Source organism: Phyllostomus hastatus, unplaced genomic scaffold (genome assembly GCF_019186645.2).
Source record: "Phyllostomus hastatus isolate PE091 unplaced genomic scaffold, TTU_PhHast_1.1 phas_scaffold_39, whole genome shotgun sequence".
NCBI lineage: Eukaryota > Metazoa > Chordata > Mammalia > Chiroptera > Phyllostomidae > Phyllostomus > Phyllostomus hastatus.
The window spans coordinates 33,310,937-33,335,253 of record NW_025334028.1 but is presented as its reverse complement, the minus strand read 5'-3'; the positions used below and the strand labels follow the sequence as shown (position 1 = coordinate 33,335,253).

The 24,317-nt window shown below is 38.5% G+C and overlaps 1 protein-coding gene across 13 annotated transcripts in view; it reads left to right on the top strand.

The window, feature by feature from the left end:
- DIP2C (disco interacting protein 2 homolog C) overlaps positions 1-24,317 on the top strand; it is a 446,223-nt gene that overhangs the window by 282,345 nt on the left and 139,561 nt on the right. For all 13 annotated transcript variants that reach the window (XM_045820044.1, XM_045820049.1, XM_045820039.1 and 10 more), the window contains 5 exons: positions 1,390-1,524; positions 3,997-4,116; positions 5,411-5,608; positions 17,276-17,367; positions 24,126-24,236. In XM_045820044.1, the coding sequence (XP_045676000.1) occupies positions 1,390-1,524; positions 3,997-4,116; positions 5,411-5,608; positions 17,276-17,367; positions 24,126-24,236 (656 nt within the window). The remainder of the gene's footprint in view (positions 1-1,389; positions 1,525-3,996; positions 4,117-5,410; positions 5,609-17,275; positions 17,368-24,125; positions 24,237-24,317) is intronic.

The window sequence follows — 24,317 nt, the reverse complement described above, 5'->3', positions numbered from 1 at the left end:
CTTATTTACCCTCAGTGATCCACCTACATGTTAAAATTATTCATAACCCCAATCAGTAAGCTCAGCCTTCTCGTGGTCACGTATGCACATTTACAGAGCAGCCAAAATTTGAGGTCCTGACACGCTTGTTTTCAGCTGAGGGCGATGTTCTGCCTTCTTGTTCCAGCTCTCAGACTGTGAAGAGTGTCCTTTACAGGAGCAATTTGGTGCCCTGTTTCTCCTCTTGTGCTTTTTATTGGTGGTTTCACTGTTTTTACAGCCCCTACCTCCACGTGTGGTGCTGAGGAGGGAGTACTGAAGAACAGTCCAGTACTTTCCAATACTGTCTCCCCTTTTTACAACACAGGGAAATCACTTCTGTTGCATGGAACTATGGAATCTCGACAAGTTTGCATGTGATAAAGATTAACTAGTCAAAATTAATAGCATAATACCCATTATAAGGACTCAGGATATAGAAAGTGTCATTGGAGTCTCATTTGATATGCTCTCCTGACTGCGTTATTTAATAAATATTGGGAGAATGCTATGTAAAGTGTATGATTGTCTAACTACTATGCTGTACCGCTGAAACTAATACAAAATAATGTTGAATGTAAGCCGTAATTTAAAAATAAAATTAAATAAACAAATACAGGAACTGTGCTTTCCCCACTTAACCTTTTAAGTGGCTGACATCATCACCGATGCCCGCTGCGGGGACAGCCTGCTGCACAGCTCACTGCATCACCAGCATCAGTGCACGTGAGTGTGCACACCTGCTCTCTGAGTGAGTGTTCAGTATGCTTCTGAAACAAACAAAATAGCTAATATTATTTTGAGTGGTCAGCCTCTATCAAGAAATGTCCTCAGAACATGGGCTATTAACTCACATAACCTCCCCTATAAGGAAGTCGCCATTATCATTCCCACTTGATAGATGAGGAGACTGAGACACACAGAGGTTAAAATGTGCTTCCCAAGATCTCGAGGAATTTGTGAGTTGGAATTCAAACTGCAGATGGTCTACCTCTGAAGCCTGAGTTGTTAACTGCCACTACTATGACAGACAAGAAAATTGTTCTTTATGAACAAACATGTAACTTTCAATATCTCTTTTTCTACTGGCTGCTTAAATACGTTATTCTAGTTAAAATGCTAAAGTGATTGATTCATTGACATGGCTCCTGTTAGGATGTTATGTCTGAAGTTTTACTTAATTCTGTTTCATTTTGAGCAGTGTGAATTATCTTTAAGATCATCTTTATGCTGAGATTTTTGTAGTAGACTTTGATTCAGAATTATGGTCTCTTCACAGGATGTGGCCTTTATAGATACCCTGTTTCTTACTCAGCCTTCAGAGTAACTCCATCAGGATAATCCGAGAACTTGTCATTTGCTTCTTTACAGAAAATCACTCTGCACCTCCTGATGTAACCACGTACACCTCAGAACACTCGATACAAGTAGAAAGGCCACAGGGCTCGACGACATCGCGGACAGCACCAAAGTACGGCAACGCTGAGCTCATGGAGACCGGCGATGGTATGTCTCCCCGCGTTTTCTTCCTTCCTCTGTAAACTCTCAATTCCACCAGCTTCTCTTTCAGATGAAGATTGGATGTGTTTCTTCTAGATAAACAGTCAACTCACAGCTTACAAGCCTCCCATACAAGGTGGCATAGTCACAAGAAATATAAATCATCTCCAAGTTGGCCAAGAGTTAAAGATTCTGATGTATTTGCTAATGAATAACTAAAGTTGGTTCAGCAATTAACAAATGAGTGTGCAGGCATTAAGAATGTGAACAGTTACCTAGAAGGGCAGAATGTAGGTTAATGTAAACAAATTGACAGATATGGGCCAATATGCTGCTCTAGAATTTAGAGGTTAGAGGGTCTTTTTATCCATATTGGAAAAAAGTATTAGTGATTTGATAAAATGCAGTAGTAGGGGTGTTTTTTTATTCCTCATATCATTAATCTTTGTGTATTCTGATTATGGTGGCCATTTCCATTACCCAGTCTGAAGTAGCAGACTCGAACATGAACTTCATGTGTTATTTTTCTTTCCCAACATCTCAGTCCTGCCTGGGTCATGAAAGTTATAATAGAACCCAATGGTGACATGAAATGCTGTTTTTGTGGAATATGGCCAAAGTAGGGCTGGTATGCCCACCAACCACCTGCCACCCTGTCCGTGATGCCATGTGATTCAGAGGTGACGAGGAAGTCCTGCCCCCAGTCTCTTAATAGGCAGCACGTCTCTCTATAATGGGCAGAGCCCAAAGTCAGTGCAGCTCATGGGCTCCTGTTAGTACATTTGAAGTCACTCCAGTGTCCCATATGATTGATTTTCCTGGAACACTTTCGGTTTCAGTGTTTGCTTTAGTTCTGTGCTAAATTTGTTATTTTTAAAATTGACCATTAACTGTTATTCTAGTCACTACCATTTTAGTAACTTTGTTGTTTTTGAAGTCTATTATCTTTACCTGCTCTCCCACATAAGTTCATTTGTTGTCCACATGATTCCATTTGAGTCACATATTGTCCAGTTCAGAGTTTTTCAGCATGATGACCTCTTGTCTCAGAATCACTTGGGGCACTTGTAGAAAGCAGATTCTGGGCCACACACCAAACCTAACTCATGATAAACTCTGGGCCAGGCAGGTCTTAGAATGATTCTCACATATTCTACGCTGAGTTGGAAAACCAGTGGCGTTGTAAAATGATCTCAGGTTCATCTAAACCAAATTAACAAAGACTATTTAATGAAGAAATAATGTGTGTAGAGACTGATAATTCTGGGTTATATATTTTTATATATTTTCAAAACTATAAAATATTTAATGTCTCAATTCTGAAGGTTCACATTGAGTATTTTGAGATTACCTATGAAAATGTTTCTGATTTGATAGAAAAATTTCCTTGAATTCTGTCATGTTCACACCCCAAAAGCTGAGGTTTTTTATGATACCTACAGTGGAGAATAAGGGCTCCTCTTCAGTCATTATGGGGGAGCCCCCTTCAGCTGTGGTCCTTAGACTGGGAGAGTAATGAAGTTTCCACACCCACGCTCACCAGGTGTGGGTTTCCAAGCACCTTCCAGTGGAATGAGATTGGCCTGCAGTGGGTGCATTTGAACAGTTAAGCATCTTGGTACTCTTCTTATTCATTAATTTGGGTTATTTATTTAAAAATTTTAAAACTTCTTGCCTTTTCCAATGATCATGTCACTTGATTTTCAAAATGATGTCACACTCATTGTTGTAAGAAGTATATTATTGTAACATGGGGTTAATGTTTCTCAGGACACATGGATAAATATATGCTAGTATTCTGTCATGCAAAAATTGAATTTAGAGGCTAATTGCTGTGGTTCTAGAATGCATTGCCTGAATGCTCACTCAGGAGCATGCAACTGAGACACTTGGAAGGGACACTTGTGTGGATAGGGTCTACAAGGCACTTGCTTTTATCAGGAGGTGTGCGTGCTGGGGGGTGGCAATGCAGGCACTGCAGGGCACCCAAATTGGATGTCTTCATCAGAATGTTCTCTTGCCCAGTGAGGCCAAGGACTCAGGGAGAATCTCTCTGCTTCCTCAGCTCTGTGGTCTCCTTGAAAAAAGGGGCCAGAGACAGGATGAATGAGAAGGTGACAAGCCCAGTTTTAGGAATTAGAGGTGGGTCCAAGCCCGATCTATGGTCAGAGCTCTCCCTAACACCTCCGGATCAGGATGGCTTGTGAAGTTGTGAAAGAGAACTGTTTCTGCTGAGTCTCTACCTTCTCACGACTTCTCAGCAGGGTCAGTGCACTGTGACTGTCCATCCAGTAGAACGTCTTTACTTGGCACATTGTCCTAGGTGGCACTTTGAGGGACACTGAGTCAGTCTCAGTGCCATCCCTGCTTCTCTCAGCCCTGAGATGGGGCAGTGGGCATGGGTGTCTCAGCCCTGTGGTGCCTGTTCAGGTGGGGTGGATGGAAATCAGTCATCTGTCCCACGGTTCTGTTTTTCAGGAGTGCCAGTAAGTAGCCGGGTATCCGCAAAAATTCAACAGCTTGTCAATACCCTCAAACGACCGAAACGGCCGCCATTACGGGAATTCTTCGTCGATGACTTCGAAGAATTATTAGAAGGTGAGAGACCCCTTTTCTACCCCCATTTATTTCAACACCCCTATGCTCCCATAAACTATAATGGTACTTTTTTCTACCAAGGCTGTTTTACTTTTTAAGAACAATAATCTTGGCATTCACTAGAAGATGGGAATTTTATCTAGAGACCATAGGTGCTATTTCTGCAAGTCATGTAAAAGCAAGTACTGTCCCACAAGGCAGACCTCTTTCTAAGGACCCTGTCAGGTTCCAGAAATGCGAGTAAATCATAGAAAACGTTGCTGACAGGTACACAGTTCCCTCTGAATAAGCTTAGGAGGAATGCAGTGAGCATGTAGCCTGTCCCATCCCACTCCACCTTGTACAAACCCAAGAGTGGGTTTCTTAACCCCCAAGGGCTCGTAGCTTATTTATAATTAATGTTAGAAAGGAAGGGAGGGAAGGAGAGATGTAGAGAAACATGGATGTGAGAGTGAGACATGGATTGGTTGCCTCTCATACACACCCTGAGAGGGGCAGAGACTACAGCCTATGCATTTGTCATGATCAGGATCAAACCCATGATCTCTGTTTTAACCAACTGAGCCACATACAAATCACTTAAAGTCAAAACAAAAAAATTATATCAAACACAAACTCTGTGTGTTCTCATTCTTTATATCACAAATAGGATGTAGCTGATTTTCTGCCCAGCAGGTGGAAATCGTCAGTCAGTCATAAACTGTGAGACTGAAACCTCTTCCAGAAATGAGAAAAAAAACCCTCAACTTCTCACCTATCTAAACAGTGGGGCAAATTGCATTTTATCATGAGCCATTTATTTTTGTTTTACTCAAGAAAGTGTGATCTTTGCTCATTATTTGTAGTAGTCGTAGCAAATTTGAATTTACACCTCAGTATTTAAGGGCAAAATAAATGTCAGCTTAAAAGATTTGAGCTCTTTGGGGTCCAGAATTACTAGCCTATGTTGACCATTGATATTTGTAACATAGTTGTTGTCATCCTAGACTCCAGGCGCATCCGCATCCATAGCCCTACTTGCTGTCAGTTTGCAGATGCACTCGTGTCTCCCTAAGTATCCCACCCGACATTGCCTGGGAAGTTATAAGAATTATGTGCCTCCATTACATCCATGAGGACAGTATCTGGGTCATAGTCCTGATTCTAGAAAAGCATGTGTATGTATTTTCTGTGCACTAATAAATTTATACTTTAAGTATAAGCCTCCTACCTTCCTTTAAAGGAATAAAAATGTGTTCATAGTGAACACATGAATGTATTTTTTCTGAAACTTCTTGTGTCCACATGTGTTTAGTTCAACAACCAGATCCGAACCAGCCAAAGCCGGAGGGAGCACAGATGTTGGCCATGCGAGGGGAGCAGCTGGGTGTGGTTACAAATTGGCCCCCATCTTTAGAAGCCGCATTACAGCGATGGGGGACCATCTCACCAAAGGCCCCATGCTTGACCACGATGGACACAAATGGGAAACCTCTGTACATCCTCACTTACGGTAATCATATAAGGCTTGTCTGCCTCTGTTTGCTTATGCACATACCTGCCACTTTCAGGGTGGCTAATTTATGTTAGTGCTGCTTTTATAATTCTAGTCCCCAAATAAGTGGAATCTGAAAGGAAATGTTTTAGAAAAGTTATTTTCATATGTGAATATGAGAAATCATTTGTTAAATTTTTTTTAGTAAAATCCAGAAATGGATCCAAAAATTTAGCGATCATCACTCTAACAAGATGTTGGAATATATGTGATATTCTTGAAATTCCTGGTTTTAAGGAAGGGTTGGTAATTAAAGAATATGTATCAATATGTATCAAAGTATGTATAAATACTTTGACATGTATAATTCAGGAGAAACAAAATCTGTTTGCAAAGTGCTTTTTCAGAAATTGAGAGATCTTTCCTTAATTTTTCATTCAATACGTTTAATGTAGTTTGTAATTTTTTAAAAATAGTTAACTGTATGTAGCAGAGAGATCCCTTCCTTTGTCCCATGGGTAAGGGACCACAAAAAAACAGATTGTCAGGTTTTTGCACATTATCTGGTGTAGCTTTGCAAAGAAACCAGCTTAATAACTAAAAGACCAAAATGGCTCATATTATACCTGCATGCATGAGGTTAAATTACCTTTTTTTTTAACTTTGAATTTTGTTATGACAACAACACTCTTCTAATTGCAAGTAGGAAAGAAATTGATGTCTGCATTAGCAGTCAATGTGAAGAATCAGACGTTACATTAAATAACATAGAGCCCAGACTTCCAGGGAGGGGGATGAGACCCCAGGAAGCATCAGCCATGGAGGCATAGTCATCACTCTCCTGTGCATCCCGAGGCCAGAGATGGGACAGGGATTCAGAACAGATGTTTCATAGCCTTGTTTTTATGACATTGTCAAGCATATCTAAGTGGATAAATTGTATTTCACTCATGATGAGACATAAACTTGATTTTTTAAAAAATTCTGCTCTTGGAAATTGGTTTTATCCTGTCAGAAAGATAGAATACTCTCCTGTGTGAGCCTCGCCTCTTGCCACATTCAGCCATGGAGCCGGCTGTGTGCTTGGAACTGCTGCTCCTCACCCGGTTCCTCGGAGCTTCTCTGGGCACATGAGCGCAGCACTCATCTGTTAGCCACAGTCACTGCTTAGCGTGTTTGAAGCACAGGCACGGTGCTAAGGCTTGGGGATCAAAGCTGAGTGAAAGCCAGTTCTAAGGGCTTGTGATCTGCATTGGAAGTATGGCCCTGCTGCTTCTACTGATGGAATAGAGAACAGACTAGTGTTGACTCTCCTAAGGTAAATTTGAAGTGTCAGATAAAGACTGATGATATCTGTGAAAATGTGGAGTGCATATGTCTACACCAAGGCATCTCAGCTCCTGCTTTCAGTCATCTATATTTTGTAGTATTGTAGTCATCTGCATTAGACATATGTTACAAGTCAATCTTTGTTTTTACTTTGGTAAAGGAATATAAAAAAGCAATGGCTTTCCAAATGTAAGATTGTAATTTATAAGGATGTAAAATGAAAGTGTTGATTACTATGATGAAAACTGGAAAACAGTGTTATGTAGAAACACTATATAGATGAACACTTAATGATTGGATGTTGCTGAAAAGATGCAGAGAAAAGTTCATTGAGTAGAATTGTTCTAATACCAAGTAACTTGGTATAATCAAAGGGCTAGACCATTTGCAGTATGTGGTTTACATTCAGCTCTATAATGTAGCTTCCTCAAACCCCTCAGGCAGCAGAATTCCCAGTGAGAAACAGGATCTTCAGTAGAAAATATAGATGGTGAATGAAGGTTATAAGCAAACTCATTTTAAAAATCTTATGCTTTCCATTTACCAATATAAATTAAAAAGCATATGAAGAGAACACATCGCATTTCATCATGTTAAATTAATAAAAGTAAATCATGCTGAGCAACTACCTTCCTTTTAGCCCTGCTTCCAAAACTCAGTCTTTCTTCTCTACCTTCTCCTTAATATTAATGAGAGATCTGCTCACTGTTTTTGCTTTGGTGCAGTGTCTGTCTGTCTCTCTCTCTCTTGATTTACAACTTGATTTTTGCCCAAAATGTTTCAAGAGATTTAGACTTAAGCTAGAAAAGCATGGGGCAACCTTCTGTATCTTTTTTATTTTTTACTTTTGCAATGTTGGTGATGTGCTTCGCAAGCCCCCACCACAGTCTCCAGGTTAAATAGCCACTATATTCCACATGACTTCTGATTGCCTTTCCTCATCCATCCACCTCCCCCTCAGAGTTACACTCTCCACATGGTGCTTACTCCTCTCTCAAACCAAAGGAAAGTTAAAATTTATACATAATAACATAGTGTTTATATAATTTCTACATCATTTTTCCCCCCTGAGAGGTACATTGCTGTTTCAGAGTTTCAATGTCTGTTCTCCCAGTCAAAATATCTGTTTACCCTGCCTTAAATCTGGCAGAATTTCATCTCTAATTCCCAACTTTTAGATATACAATACAGTATTATTAACTATAGTTGCCAAGCTATATATTACATCCCTGTGACTTAATTATTTGACAACTGAAAATTTGTGCCTTTTGACTCTTTCCACTCCTCCATCTCTAGCAACCACCAGTCTGTTCTCTCTATCTATAAGCTTAGTGGAGGTTTTTGTGTTTTTTTTTATTCTACATATAAGTGAAATCATATGCTATTTGTATATATCTCTTTGACTTGTTTCTTTTAGCATAATACCCTCTAGGTCCATCCATGTTGTTGCAGATGGCAAGATTTCATTCTTTTTTATGATGGAGTAGTATTCCATTGTTTATATATGCCACATTCTCTTTATCCATTCATTCATCAATGGACATTTAGATTGTTTCCATACCTTCATTATTGTAAACAATGCTGCAGTGAATATAGGGGGTGCATATGTCTCTCTGAGTTAGTATTTTTGTCCTCTTTGGATAAATACCCAGAATGGAATTGCTAGATCATAGAATTTAAAAATTCTATGTTGAATTTTTAAATAAACTTCCATACTGTTTCTCATAGTGGCTGCACCAAATATTGGGTTAGCCAAAAAGTCCATATGGTTTTTTCCATAAAATAGAAGATACATTTTTCATTTGTACCAATAACTTTATTGATTTGGATATTTTGAGTCTGTTGACTGTCTCCCCCATGGTATAACATTGATGGTTCTCAATGTCTTGATTTGATCACTGTCAAGTTCAACTGGTCTGCCCAACCTTGGAGCATCATCCAGCAAGAAACCTTTAGCACAAAGCTTCACAAACCACTTTTGAAATGTTCCATCAGTCACACACCTTCTCCATATGCTGCATAAATCTGTTTTTGTGTTTCAGTTGCATTTTCACCTTTCTTGAAATAATAAAGCATAATATGCTGAATATGTTGCTTATTTTCTTATATTTTCAATATTAAAATAGCTACACAAAAATTCACCAGTTTTGATTAGCTTTTTATATGCACACTGATATGACAGCTGTTACAATACAATCTAACAAAATTGTTTTGAATGAAGTTAAAGACAACTAAGTGCTGCTAGAGCCATCTTATGGGAAAAAACAAATGAACTTTTTGGGCAACCCAGTACCTCCCCACCAACAGTGCACAAGGGTTCCCTTTTATCCACATCCTTGCCAGCATTTGCTATCTCCTGTCTTTTTCATAATAGCCATTCTAACAGGTGTGAAGTGATAGTTCATTGTGGTTTTTGGTTTGCATTTCCCTGATAATTAGTGATGTTGAGCACTTTTTGTATACCTATTGTTTATCTGTATGTTGTCTTTGGAAAAATGTCTATTCATATCCTGTGCTCATTTTTAAATGAGATTGTGGGGGGTTGGTCAAATTATATGAGTTCTTTATGTATTTTGGATATTAACCCATTATCATTCATCATTTGTGAATTTCTTCTCCCATTTAGTACAATAGCTTGTCTTTTTATTTTGTTGATGGTTTCCAGTGCTGTGCAGAAGATTGACGTAGTCCCACTTGTTTATTTTTGCTTTTGTTGCCAAATCCAAAAAATCATCAAGACTGATGTCAAGGAAGTTACTGCCTATGTTTTCTTCTAAGACTTTTATGGTATCAGGTCTTATATTCTAATCATTACTCCATTTTGAGTTAATTGTAAAAAAGATTTTATTTATTATATTTTTAAAGAAAAGAGAAGGTAGGGAGAGAGAGAGGAGAGAAACAACAATGTGAGAAACATTGATTGGTTGCCTCTTGTATGTACCCCAACTAGGGACCAAACCCACAAGTCAGGTATGTGCCCTAACTGAGAATCGAACTGGTGACCTTTTGTTTTACAGGATATGCCCAACCAACTGAGCCACACCAGTCTGGGTTTGAGTTAATTTATTGTGTATGGTGTAAGACCTAGGTCTAGGTCTAGTTTTATTCTTTTGCTTGCAGCTGTCCAATTTCCCAACACTGTAAGTTGAAAATCCTGTCTTTTCCCCATTGTATATTCTTGGCTCATTTGCCATAAATTAATTGACTGTATGTGTAGGTTTATTTCTGGGGTCTTTTCCATTTACTTGATGTATGTGTTTATTTTTATGCTAGTACCACACTGTTTTGGTTACTGTAGTTTGTAATATAGTTTAAAGGCAGAGAATATGATACCTCCATCTTTGTTCTTCTTTCTCAACATTGCCTTTGCCATTTGGGGTCTTTTGTTGTTTCATACAAATTTTGAAGTTGTTCTATTTCTGTGAAAAATGCTGTTGAAATTTTGATATGGATTGCATTGAGTCTCTAGATTGATTTGGGTAGTATGGGCATTTTAACAATACAGACAAACCTTGGAGACACCACAGGTTTAGTTCCAAACCACTGCAGTAAAGTGACCATCTCAATAAACTGAGTCTCATGAATGTTTACTTTTTCCGTGTAAAAGTTACGTTTACACTATACTGTAGTCTATTAAGTATGCAATAATGTCCAAAAAACAGTGCAATTACCTTAAATTTACATACTTTATTTCTAAAAAACACTAACCATCATCTGAGCCTTCAGCAAGTCATAATCTTTTTGCTGCTGGAGGGCCCTCCCTTGAGGTTGATGCAGACATCGTACTGCAAGGAGCCTTTGTTAATTCTTCCAGTCCACAAGCACAGAATATTTTCCCATGTATTTGTATCTGCGACTTCTCTCATCAGTGTCTTACAGTTTTTAGTGTACATGTCTTTCACCTCTTGGGTTAATCTTATTTCCCAATATTTTATTCTTTTTGATGCTATTTTAAGTGGAATTGTCTTCTTAATTTCTCTTTCTGATAGTTCATTATTAATGTATAGAAATGCAATTGACTTTTGTATCTGAAACCTTACTGAATTCATTTATTCCAACAGGTTTTTTTTTGGTGGAATCTTTAGGGTTGTTGAATAAAAGTGGCATTGTCTTCTTAAACTTAGAGGAAAGGCTTTTAGCTTTTCACCATTAACTATGATGTTAGCTTGTCATATGGCCTTTATTGTATTGAGATACATTCCTTACACTCACTTTGTTGAGAGTTTTTATCATAAATGGATGTTGAATTTTGTCAGAGTTTTTTGTGTCCATTGAGATGATCATATGATATTTTTCAATATATTGGTTATGCTATTACAGTTGTCCCATTCTCCCCTTCATTCCCCTCCACCCTGCACGCCCTCTCCCACCCACATTCCCCCCTTTAGTTCATGTCCATGTGTCGTAAGTTCTTTAGCTTCTGCAGTTCCCATACTATTCTTGCCCTCCCCCTGTCTATTTTCTACCTACCATCTATGCTACTTATTCTCCATACCTTTTCCCCCTCTCTCCTCCTTTCACTCCCCTGTTGCTAACCCTCCATGTGATCTTCATTTCTGTGGTTCTGTTCCTGTTCTAGTTTGCTTAGTTTTTTGTTTTTGTTTTGTTTTAGGTGTGGTTGTTAATGATTGTGAGTTTGCTGTCATTTTACTATACATGTTTTTTTATCTTCTTTTTCTTAGATAAGTCCCTTTAACATTTCATATAATAAGGGCTTGGTGATGATGAATTCCTTTAACTTGACCTTATCTGAGAAGCACTTTATCTGCCCTTCCATTCTAAATGAAAGCTTTGCTGGATAGAGCAATCTGGGATGTAGGTCCTTGCCTTTCATGACTTGGAATCTTTCCAGCCCCTTCTTGCCTGTAAGGTCTTTTTTGAGGAATCAGCTGATGGTCTGATGGGAACTCCTTTGTAGGTTACTGTCTCCTTATCTCTTGCTGCTTCTAGGATTCTCTCCTTCATTTTTATCTTGGCTAATGTAATTATGATGTGCCTTGGTGTGTTTCTCCTTGTGTCCAACTTCTTTGGGACTCTCTGAGCTTCCTGGACTTCCTGGAAGTCTATTTCCTTTGCCAGATTGGTGAAGTTCTCCTTTATTATTTGTTCAAATAAGTTTTCCACTTGTTGCTCTTCCTCTTCCCCTTCTGGTACCCCTATAATTTGGATGTTGGAACATTTAAAGATGTCCTGGAGGTGCCTAAGCCTCTTCTCATTTTTTTGAGTTCTTGTTTCTTCATTCTTTTCTGGCTGGATGTTTCTTCCTTCTGGTCCACTCCATTGATTTGAGTCCCAGTTTTCTTCCCATCACTATTGTTCCCTGTGCATTTTCCTTCATTTCACTTAGCGTAGCCTTCATTTTTCATCTAATTTGCAACCAAATTCAACCAATTGTGTGAGCATCTTGATCACCAATGCTTTGAACTGTGCATCTGATATGTTGGCTATCTCTTGGTGGCTTAGTTGTATTTGCTGTGGAGCTTTGCTCTGTTTTTCCATTTGAGCCATTTTTTGTTTTGCTTTGTTTTGTCACACCTGTTACGTATGAGGGGTGGGGTCTTAGGTGTTCACCAGGGCGGGGCAACCCATGTGGCTGGGTTGTGACTTAGTATGTGGGGAGGGGTCCAAGAGGGAACAGTGACACTTGCTCTGCTCTCTATCAGATTTCAGTCCCTTCTATCACTTCCCCCAAGCAAACTGGGTCTTTCTGGTGCTAATTTCCATGGGGGTGGGCTTGTGTACATTCTAGGACCCTCTGGGTCTGTCCAGTGAAATCTCCTGTGAGGCTGGAAGTATCTCCCTCCACCCCAACCCCCACAGGTATTTTCAATCGGTGTTTTGAGGCTTTATATCCCGGCACTGGGACCCTGGGCTGCTCAGTCTGTCTTGCTCCCCAGTTTTGCCTGGTTTATCTGCGCGCAAATGTGGGATGGCCAGGTCAGCCACCCGCCTTGCACACAGTGTCTCGCTTCACAGTTGCTGCCTCGATGGGTCTGCTCATTGCCACCCAGCACCCAGGGTCTGCCAGTTGCTGCCTGCACACCTAGGGTCCGCCTGCTGCTGTCTTGCATACCTGGGGTGCCTTGAGTGCCATGTGCCACCGCTTTTTGTGCCGCAACCCCTCTCTGCCTGCCCGCCCAACTTCACCCTGCCTACTGGTCTGGATGAATGTGTCTATTTTAACTCCTTGGTTGTTGGACTTCCATTCAGTTCAATTTTCTGTCAGTTCTGGTTGTTATTTTGTTTCTAAATTGTTGTCTTTATTTTGGTTGTGCGAGGAGGCACAGTGTGTCTACCTATGTCTCCATCTTGACCGGAAGTCCCCATGTGATATTTTTATCAGTCATTTTGTTAACATGCTGTAGCACATTGATTAATTTGTGGATGTTGAACCATCTTTGCATTTGTGGTATAAATGCTGCTTGCTTATGGTGTATTATCCTTTTAATGTATTGTTGAATTGGATTTACTAATATTTTGTTGAAGATTTTTGCATCTATGTTATCAGGGACATTGTCCTACAATTTTCTTTTCTTGTGGCATCCTTGTCTGATTTTAGTCAGGGTAATGCTAGCCTCATAAAATAAGTTTGGAAGTGTTTCCTCATCTTCTGTTTTCTTTGAAGAGTGTGAGAAGGCTTGTGACTAATTTGCCTTTGAATATTTGGTAGATTCATCAGTGAAGCTGTTTGGTCCTAAACTTTTTTTTTCTTTGGTAGATTTTTTATTACTGATTCATTCTCCTTACTAGTAATTGGTCTGTTTAGGTATTGTATTTCTTCATGATTTAGTCTTGGAAGGTTGTATGTATCTAGGAATTTGGATAAATTTCTTATAGGTTTTCTAATTAGTTGATTTAACATTGTTCATAGTAGTCTCTTATGATCCTTTTTATTTCTGTGGAATCAGTTGTAATGTCTCCTCTTTCATTCCTGGTCTTATTCATTTGAATCCTCTCTCTGTTTTTCTTGGTGAGTGTAGCTAAAGGTTTGTCAATTGTGTCTATATTTTTGTAAACTGGATCTTGGTTTCATTGATATATTCTATTGTCTTTGGAGTCTGTATATCATTTATTTCTACTCTAATCTTTTTTATTTCCTTCCCTCTACTAATCTTGGCCTTCATTTGTTCTTTTTCTTGTTGTCTGAGGTATAAAGTTAGGTTGTTTAGTGGAGATTTTTCTAGTTTCTTGAGAATAGACATTTATTGCTATTTAACTTCCCTCTTAGCACTGCTTTTGCTGGATCCCATAAGTTTTGGCATGTTGTGTTTCCATTTTCATTAGTCTTAAGGTATTTTTTATTTATTATTTTTTTTGACTTGTTGGTTATTCAGCAGCATGTTGTTTAATCTCAACATACTTGTGACTTTTCTAGTTCTCTGTGATTGATTTCTAGTTTCATACCATTGTGGTCACAAAAGGTGCTTGATGTGATTTCAGTCTTGTTAAATTTGTTAAGATTTGTTTTGTGGCCTAAGATGTGCTCTACCCTGGAGAATGTTTCCTGTCCACTTGAGAATGTGTGTGTGTGTGTTATTGGCTTTTGGATGGAATGTTCTGTATATATCTTAAGTTCATCCGGTCTAATGTGTCATTTAAGGTTGATGTTTCCTTAACATGTCTGGATGATCTATTCATTGATGTAAATGGAGTATTAAAGCTTCCTAATATTATTACATTGCTGAGTATTTCTCCCTTTAGGTCTGTTAATATTTGCTTTATACATTTATGTGTTCCTATTATGTTGGGTGCATAGATATTTCCTCCTGTTGAATTGACACTTTTATCATCATGTACCATCTCTTTGAGTCTTATTGCAGTCGTTGTTTTACAGTCAGTTTTGTCTGATACAGGTATTGGTATCCTAACTTTACTTGGGATTCCATTTGCATGAAATATGATTTTCTGTCCATTTACTTTCACTCATGTATGTCCTTACCTCTAAAGTAAGTCTCTTGTAGGCAACATGTACAATAGATTGGCCTTGTTTGTTTCTGTTCATTCAGCCATTCTGTCTTTTGATTGGAGAATTTAGTCCATTTCATTTTAAGTAATTATTGGTAGGTATGCACTTATTGTCACTTTGTTCATTGTTTTCTGGCTGTTTTGTAGTTTCCCTGTTCCTGTCTTTTACTCTTGTTCTCTTCCTCTGTGATTTGGTGATTTTCTTTATTGGTATGTTACATTCATGGCTCACTATCTTTTATCTCCTATAGATTTTGCTTGGCGGTAACCATAAGGCTTTCATATAACACCTTATATGTATGATAATCTATTTTAAACTTAGGCTGTTTTACGTTGATAATAAGTTTGATTGCATTCTAAAGCTCTACATTTTTACTCCCCCCACCATATTTTATAATTTTGATGTTACATTTTACATCTTCTCTTCTTGTGTATCCCTTAACTAATTATTATAACAGTTATTTTTACTACTTTTGTCTTTTAACCTTCACACTATCTCTATAAGTGATTAATCTACAACCTTGACTATATATTTACCTATATCAGTGAGATTTATACTTTCATATGTGTTGATGTTACTAATTAGTGTCCCTCCCCCCCCTTTTTTTTTTTAGCTTAAAGAAGTCCCTTTAACCTATTTTTGCAAGCCTGATTTACTGGTGATGAACTCTTTTACCTTTTGCTTGTCTGGTAAACTCTTTATGAGTCCTTCAATTCTTAATGATGAGTTTACTGGGCAGAGTATTCTTGTTTGGAAGTTTGTTTTTCTTTCTTCTTTATAAACCAAACAAAAACTGTTTCCTTCTTTAACTTAAGTCAGCAACTTTTTCTTTCTTTTTCCCTTTGAAAAACACCAAGCACATGTCTAGTATTTGCCAGAAATACATTGCTCTTTCAGACTCTCTACTTTGTTATCATCTGCTTTAAATAAGTTTATGATAATATCAACTTTTTTTGTGATCTGAAGTCACAAAATGATTGTGTTTCTTTAAGAAAAAAATTATCCCCTGAGTGATTTCTAATGGCTAGTACTTATATATTTGAGAAAAAATATAATCACCAAAAAAAAAATACCAAATAATTGTAAAGTAGCCAGTATTGAGGAGAAGGATTTAGAGAGAGTGAAGGAGGGGGCATGAATAAAACTTCGTACCTAGTAATTACTCCAAGTTTTCCAGAAGCATGTTACAATGTATGCTATAATTTTGTGTTTTTATAACTTGCTTATGACATTAATAAAACAAACATTTTTTGAGCACATACTATGAACCAGGAATGTCCTAGGAATTAGAGGAATCAAAGATAATGAAAACATTCTCTTTGTCTCATTAAGGCAAATAAATCCTGTGACAGGTAAACAGATTAGTAACACTAATTGAGTTGTTGCAAAACCCAATATGAAAAAAATGGCAGATTTTTTTATTCAAAATATATATTATAAACAAAAATCTTTTAAATTTAGCTTTTACATATAAAATAGGAAAAAAGATTAAAACAGCAATTGCACTTGCAGAAAACAGTTGAAACTGCCCTTAACTTTACTATAGTATATGAATCAATAGAACTTCTAACATTTTGACTACTTCTAAAAACTCATAGATTCTAAAGTTGTAAAAGACCTTAATGTGTCCAAGACCTCACCTTAGATTTTGAAGTCATATTTATAACAGCTCACATTATTTACTGTTGCCCAGATGGTGCTGAGGAAACCCTGGCACTGGGGCGAAGGGATTTGAAATTTGCAAATTCTAAAAAGCTGGTCATTCTTTTATAATGGTTTTTTTTTAAATCCTGCTTTGTCATTTTTTCTAGAGTTTGAAATTTTAAAATAATTCAAAATATTTGTCATTGTCTTCATGTTCAAGGATTCCTTTCCTGCAACTCTGAGGTAGAAAAATTTGAAGTTGAGAAGTACAGCACCACAGAGGGATGGGGTCAGGTTCTTTAAAGCCAGTGTTACGAGCCCTTTACATTCATTACAGTCACACAAGTCAGGGCTGTTTAACAGAGGAAATGGGTGTTATCTTGCACAACATAAATTAGCAATAACACACTATTGCCATGGTTTTTGCCCTGCTTTGCTCCCTAGAAGTCTTCCCCCACAACTTCTGTAATAATTAAAATTCTCTGTGGCTTTGCTGTTGGCACTTTGCCCCCTAAGGGTATTTGCATTAGCACTGTATTCCAGTGTTCAGGCTTCTCATCTTTTGTGAGTCAGAGTTGCTGGCTTTTATTTCCCATCTTGATTTCAGGGACTCAGGATAACTTACTTGAAGGCTTAAAATGAAAAAGCAATACCTGCTGTATATATAGTTTAATGTGCTGCACATGTATACACAACTGAAAAGACATGTGTCCAATTACTTGTGTCTTTACAATTTGTGTTGATAGGCAAACTGTGGACAAGAAGTATGAAGGTTGCTTACAACATTCTGCATAAATTAGGTACAAAGCAAGAACCGATGGTGCGACCTGGAGATAGGGTAAGTGCAATTTGTTACATCCGCAAAATGCATTGTCTTATGTGGAAAGGTATCCACTGTTACAAAGTTCCAGAGTCCAGCGTCTCCTAAAATTAACAGTGATAAATAATGCTTTCCTAACATTTACTATGAACCTGGAGCAATTACATAATGAGCAATTTCATCTTCACAGCAACTCAGTGGGTCTGACTAGAGTACGTGTCATGCTTTATCCACGAGGACACCAGACTTGAGAGGATAAGTATGAAAATCAGATGCAGGCACAAAACTACTAAGTGGCATAGGCTGGCATTCATATCCATTTCTGTCTGACTCTAAAGCCTGTGTCATACATTGTCTCCTTGGTTGAAAAATAACTGTGTTGTCTACCTGAGCATGCAGGACAATATATTTAAAACTTTTTTTACATTAGTCAGTGACAACCTTGGCAGCAAACCTCTGGTACCATCTCTTTTTCAGTGTTAAATTTCTTGATAGACACTATTGTCTTTCACTGAAAAGAAAATTTTTATTCTTACTGCAATCTGATAAGTTACAGAAGGCAGGTATTAGTACCTCCATTTTCATGTTACCCTCTCAGCAGGTAATAATCATGTCCACACTCCACAGCCAGGTTTAGGTGTGGGGCTGGGTTAGACCTAGCTTTCTTGACTTTGTTTCCATGTGCCACCATGTACCTCAGATGCCACGAGACTGGATTATCCTATTAGCACCCAAAGGACTCCCCATGAATTTTATAAAAATATCAGTGTGGAGCACCATAACCCAACAAGAAAACAAGCTATGATTTACTAAAGAGATATTATAAAGACATAAGCCCATTACAGTCAAATTTTTTAAAGATTGCTGCCAACCTAAGATCTTGTGGTAAACCATGATTCTTTCCAATTTTTTATTGAGCAGATTTGGTCTTTAGCTGGTCAGTTGGAGGCCCCACCCTTACTCACAATAAAACTTATTACAAAGGTGTAGTAATCACAATAGTGTGGTACTGACATAAAGACAGACATAGACCAATGAAATAGAGAGCCCAGGACTAAATCCTCACATACTCGCTCATGTGTGGTCAAATGATTTTCATCAACTATGCTAAGACGTTAATTGGGGAAAAGATAGTTTGTTCAACAAGTAGTGCTGGGAAAACTGGCTGTCCAAAATCAAAAGAACAAAGTTGAACCCTTATAACATATATAAAAATAAATTCAAAATATATCCAATACCAAAATATAAAAGCTAAAACTATAAAACTAGTATAGTAACACATAGGGTAAAAGCTTCATGACATTGGATTTGGCAATAATTTCTTGGATATGACATTAAAAGCCCCAGCAACAAAAAAATTGACAAATTGAACACTTTTGAGAGTGAAAAGGCAATGTAAAAATAGGGAGAAAAATGCAAGTCATGTATCTGATAGTTGGTCAATATCCAGAAAATATAAAAAACTCCTGCAGCTCAGCAACAATAATAACCAAAAAAAAAATAGAAGTTTAAAAATAATGGGCAGAGGAGTCGAATAGACATTTCTCTAGAGAAGATTTAAAAGTGGCCAATGAGCACATGAAAAGATGCTCAGCATCACCAATTATTGGGGAAATGCACATCAGAACCACAATGAGATACCACCCCATACCTATTAGAATGGCTACTATCAAAAATAGAAAATAATTAAGTGTTGGCAAGAATGTGGAGAAACTGGAGCACTTGTGCATCTCAGTAGAAGCACACAGTCATGTAGCTGCTGTGGAGAACGACACGGCGGTTTCTTAAAGACGAAGCACAATGACAACATGATCCAACTACTCTCCAATTTCAAAAGAGTTAAAAGCAAGGACTTGGGTGAATATTTCTACACTGATGTTCATAGCAGTATTATTCAGAAAAACCAAAAGGTGAAAGCACCCCAAGTGTCTATAGATGGATGGATGGATAGGAAACTGTGGAGTGTTCATACAATGGCATGTTAAAAAGGAAGGAAATTCGGACATATGCTACAACGTGGGTAAACTTTGAGGACATTATATTAAGTGGAATAAGCCAGTCACAAAAGGACACTTATTATATGGTTGCACATGTGCAAGGTATTTAGAGTAGTTAAATTCACAGAGACAAGGGGATGATGGTGACAAGGGGCTGGGAGAGGAGCATGGGGAGTTAGGGTTTAATGGAGACAGCGCAGATGGAACAGTTCTCAAGATGGACAGTGGTGATGGTTGCACAGCAGTGTGAATGTATTTGATGTAAATCTGCTGAACTGTATACTTGAAAATAGTTGAGATGAACTTTGTTATATGTATTTTACCACAATAAAATACTCAGTTGTAGTATATCTCCCTTATCTATAGTTTGGGTAATAATCTTAGTATTTTTAAAAAAATTCTCTTATGGTATTGCCTGCAGATTCTTGAAGTTCCATTATAATTACAGAACAAACCACATATGGTTAGCTAAGATGTTTATACAAGGAGGGGACCCAAAAAATGCAGAATTACCTTCTGGAAGGTGGGCCACTTGTAGTACAGGCTTCCCCCACTAGGTGAGTGTTCTAGGAACCCATCTGTATCAGTGCAACAGCTGGTGTTGCGAAAGGCTGCATTTGGCTTCAGTAACGTTTTTTGAAGACTCTTTCAATGCCTCTGCCCATTTCACAATGGGTGATTTACAAGCACACCTGCCCACACCGTGCTTTTGGCCCAAAACAGCATGACCCCCATGCCACACGCTTCCCTCTTCACCCATTCTCACCCCAAGTGACTTTTTCATTGTTGTTTATTTCCCTGGATGAAAAAGGGTCCTCAAAGGGAACTGTTTTGCCAAGGTGGAAGAGGTGAAACAAAAAACAGCAGAAGCACTACAGGGCATCAAAATCAACAAGTTCTGAAACTGTTTTGAATAGTGGAAAAAATGTCTTGATAGGTATATTGCATCCAATGGAGAGTACTTTGAAGGTGACTAAAGTTTAAACATGTAAAAATAAATACATAATTTTTTATAAATAAATTACAGGGGTTTTTTTAAATCTCTCTTCGTAGGAATACAGGGACACAGCTTACTAGAGTAAAATATGTAAAGGAATTTTTTTTGTTGTCAGTGACTGGTTTGAGTTGTATAAGAAAGAAAAATTTTAAATATCTGGACTATAATCTTTTTAAAGATTCTTACTCCATCTGTTTCCCTAGCAGCTCCCTAAATCCTAAGACGACATGATTACTTAATGTTGAATGTAGTAAGTACTTTAGTCTTAGGGCCTCTGTTACTTTTTCTTTCTGTGTCGCACTTAATAAATCTACTTGCAACAATTTGATGTGGCCATATCTGGCATGTGTAAATAAGTGCTCATTAAAAAGCATATGTGACTGTAGCGTTCAGTCAGTAATAACCTTCTGTCACCATAAACAGAATTCTTTGAAAGTCATTTTTGAGTGAAACATAACTTCTATAATAATGTCTTCAGTCCTTACCATAAAAATTATAGGCACTTTGCATATAGGCGACTTTATGAATGCAGTGTGGGGAATACTCCTTGGACTTTGAAAAAGGCGTCGAAGTGCCTAAACTGAATAGGTTTGAGGAGCTGTGGAAGGCACAAGACACCCCACATGTGAAGCCTGCCTTAAGGGAGTCTGCAGTATTTTTCCTAAAAAATAGACCCATTGATAATTAGTTTTTCTATAAATTGGAAAGGAATATAGATCCCCAAAAGAGATGGTAAGTGATACAGCTGAACTTTTGGGGAAACAGAGATCAATCTCTTTCATTTTGGGAGCATCTGTGAGCTGAGAAGTTTTCTTGCGGTGAAAAGGGCCGTGCGTTCTTGGTGAGCTCCAAGGAAAGAGCATGTGAAGGCGGGGCGGAATGCGGCATGCTGAAGACAACAAACCAGGCACGCACACAGTAGGGCTGTGTGTGGGCAGTAAATGGAATCAACAAGATAAACCTTAGCAAATACTAGGATGGGCTTCCACCTCTTGATTTGTTTATACCTGTTCTGCTCTGTGGATAATCAGGTGCAAGTAAATCTCGAAGGAATATGTAGAGGACCAAATGAAGGGAAACCGTGTGAGTTTATGAAGTCATTTGGAATCTCTGTGGAGTGACCACAAGACAGGACTTTTGACTGGTCAGATATTAAAGGAAAACTTAATGAGAATGATGAGAACAGAGATTGCCCTTTCCTTAAAACAAATTGGGAAAAAAAGATAATTTTTTATTTTAAAAGAGCCTTTAGGAATTTGACCCCTTTCTATCCATTGCTTTTATGTGGTTGAGAGCTTATAATGCAGTTTTATATTCTGTTTTTATTCATTTTACATTAACGTAACATTTCGTCCTATCTCACAACTCTGTAGGGTTATATAACATGGCATTAGCAGGGGGATATTAAATCCTGGATCAAGTTGATCTTCCTGCGAGCAGAGCTGGCAACCAGACTCACATCTCGGAAATAGGCTGATGCACTGTCTGGCTCTGGGATGTCACCTGCTTTCTCTCTCTTCTGTCTTCATGATGACGACTCCCACCTGCAGAATAGGTACATGTTAGGAAGGACAAGTCAGTATTTAACTGGTCCCTTATGAATGGGTGAGACCATCAGTTTCAGATGGAACTTCAACATCTTCTGTTTTTTCTATTACACTTTGGCTGGCTTCTTAACACGTTTTGGTCTACTGCAGGGAAAGAAGCTATGTGGCAGTGGTGCCCTGGAAGATTTGCAAACATGTAATTGAATATTGTTGCTTTGCCAGGTCCAGATCTAGAGACAGGTTCTGTCAACTCTCAGCTCACCAATTGAAAGCAGGACATCGGAGGCTAATGCACACACCTCAGATAGTTTCTTTAAATAATTGGTTGTGGTTCATATGCAAAAACATACAAATAAGCCCTTTTATTCCTCCTTGAAAGTCCTACTGATGATAGCCTGCCATGTGTCTGGGTGCTGTTGAGACAAAATAAGAATTAATATTTAACAACTATTCCACAGAGTTTCTCAAATAAAGTTCATCAGCAGTGCAAAATGGCTTTTATTGGCCCTTCAGTTTTGTTTGTCTCTCCTTTAGATGATTTTAGTAAACTTAGACATTTCATGGAGAAGTGGAATGTTCCCAAGATTAATTTTATTTTCACCAGCCATCCTGTGTTACTAAATTGCCAACACGGCCAAATTTAAGATGGAGCTTGCTTCATCCCCAGGTACATCTGAAACCGTTTTTGCAACCCTCTTTCTTTAGATAGTGAAAGAGTGTTTTATCCAGCCGTTCATGACAAAACTGTTTACTTCTAGTTGGGATTTTTTTTTAAGTTATTTAGCCCTGGCTGGTGTGGCTCAGTGGATTGAGCACCAGCTTGTGTACCAAAGGGTCACCTGTTCAATTCCCAGTCAGGGCACATGCCTAGGTTGTAGGCCAGGTCCCCAGTAGGGGGTGTGTGAGATACAACCACACAATGATGTTTCTGTCCCTCTCTCTCTTCCTTCCCCTCTAAGTAAATAAAATCTTGGGAAACAAAGTACAAATTGTACCTTAAAAAAAAAAAGAAAAAGTTGTTTAAATTCTGGAGTGTGCTAGAGCAAAACATGATGACTATGTGCTAATGCATGGGTTTAATATGCTTTGTAAACACACCAAACTTATAAAAAAGAATATCACCAATGCCACAGCAGCACATGAGAGAAACTCGTGTTAAAATAAGGCAGAGTCTGGGAAAGCATAGTGGACAGTCCAGAAACAGGACTTTGTCTGTTACAACTTTATGTCCTAAAGCAGGCGTTCTAAAACAAGAGACTAGGATGGGCTGTGTTCAATCACATAGCTATACTATGTAGACACTTAGAATGAGCTCCAGATGAGTTTAAATCAGATGAAATATTTTTAAAATAATAGGTGATAAAGGAAAAGTTTGACAAATTTATAGAAAACATTAAATGCACCAATAAAAATAAACTATTATCTCAAGAAGTCTTTATACCAAATTTAATATGTTACCACGTGTATTTAAAATTCAGACTTGAGGGGCACTGTCTAAACACAACAGATAAGTAGGCAAGGGAACTGAAAAGCAGTGTGTCTGAGGATGGATATTACAAGCCACTCCCTGAAAAACTGTTCATCACTAACGTAGCCTAAGCACGTTTCTTCCTAGAAAACATTCTTCAAAGTCATACTATCCATTATCCGGTTATTTGGGTGGTGATTTAAAGTAACCTGGCCTTTTAGAACCTTTACCACAAAGCTGAGATGGAGGTTCCGGGGTTCCTATTTCTCAGAGAAAACAAAGCCTTAGTGTGGCTAAACCCACCCCAGATCCCGGAGCTAAACCTGAGTGGGGTCTGAATAGGATCCAGCTCGGGCCCAGCAGCCAGCCCAGCACCCAGTGAGGATGCGCACACATCTGGTCGTGACTGCGGAGACCACAGGACGTGTGTGTGAAGCCTGGTGGGAAACAGAGCAGTGCGCACAGTAGTTTCCTGTATAATGCGTCCATGTGGAAGACAGGTGCCAAAAGCAAGGACAGTCGTATTCCGCTGCAGTGTTATAGATGGCTTGGTAATGTGCTTGCCTTTCACATGAATTAAAGGAAAGTATATGACACCTGGTAAAATGTATCTTCCTAAAGAGCGTGTTTAAGTAGGGCACCTAATTTTTGTTCCAGCGTTCATTCTTACTGGGAGCATGAACCCCACTGTCGGTGGCAGTTGGCATCCTTTCATGGTATTTTAAAAGCCGTGTTAATGGTAAATCCACCCCCCTGTGTCCATGCAGGTGGCTCTGGTGTTCCCCAACAACGACCCTGCTGCGTCCATGGTGGCCTTCTACGGCTGCCTGCTGGCCGAGGTTGTTCCTGTGCCCATAGAAGTACCACTCACAAGAAAGGTAAAGAACGTGTTGTTTCATTAAAGCCTGTTAACGTGGATGACAGGTTCAACTGCACTGGAACTTTCTTTCATGAGGTCA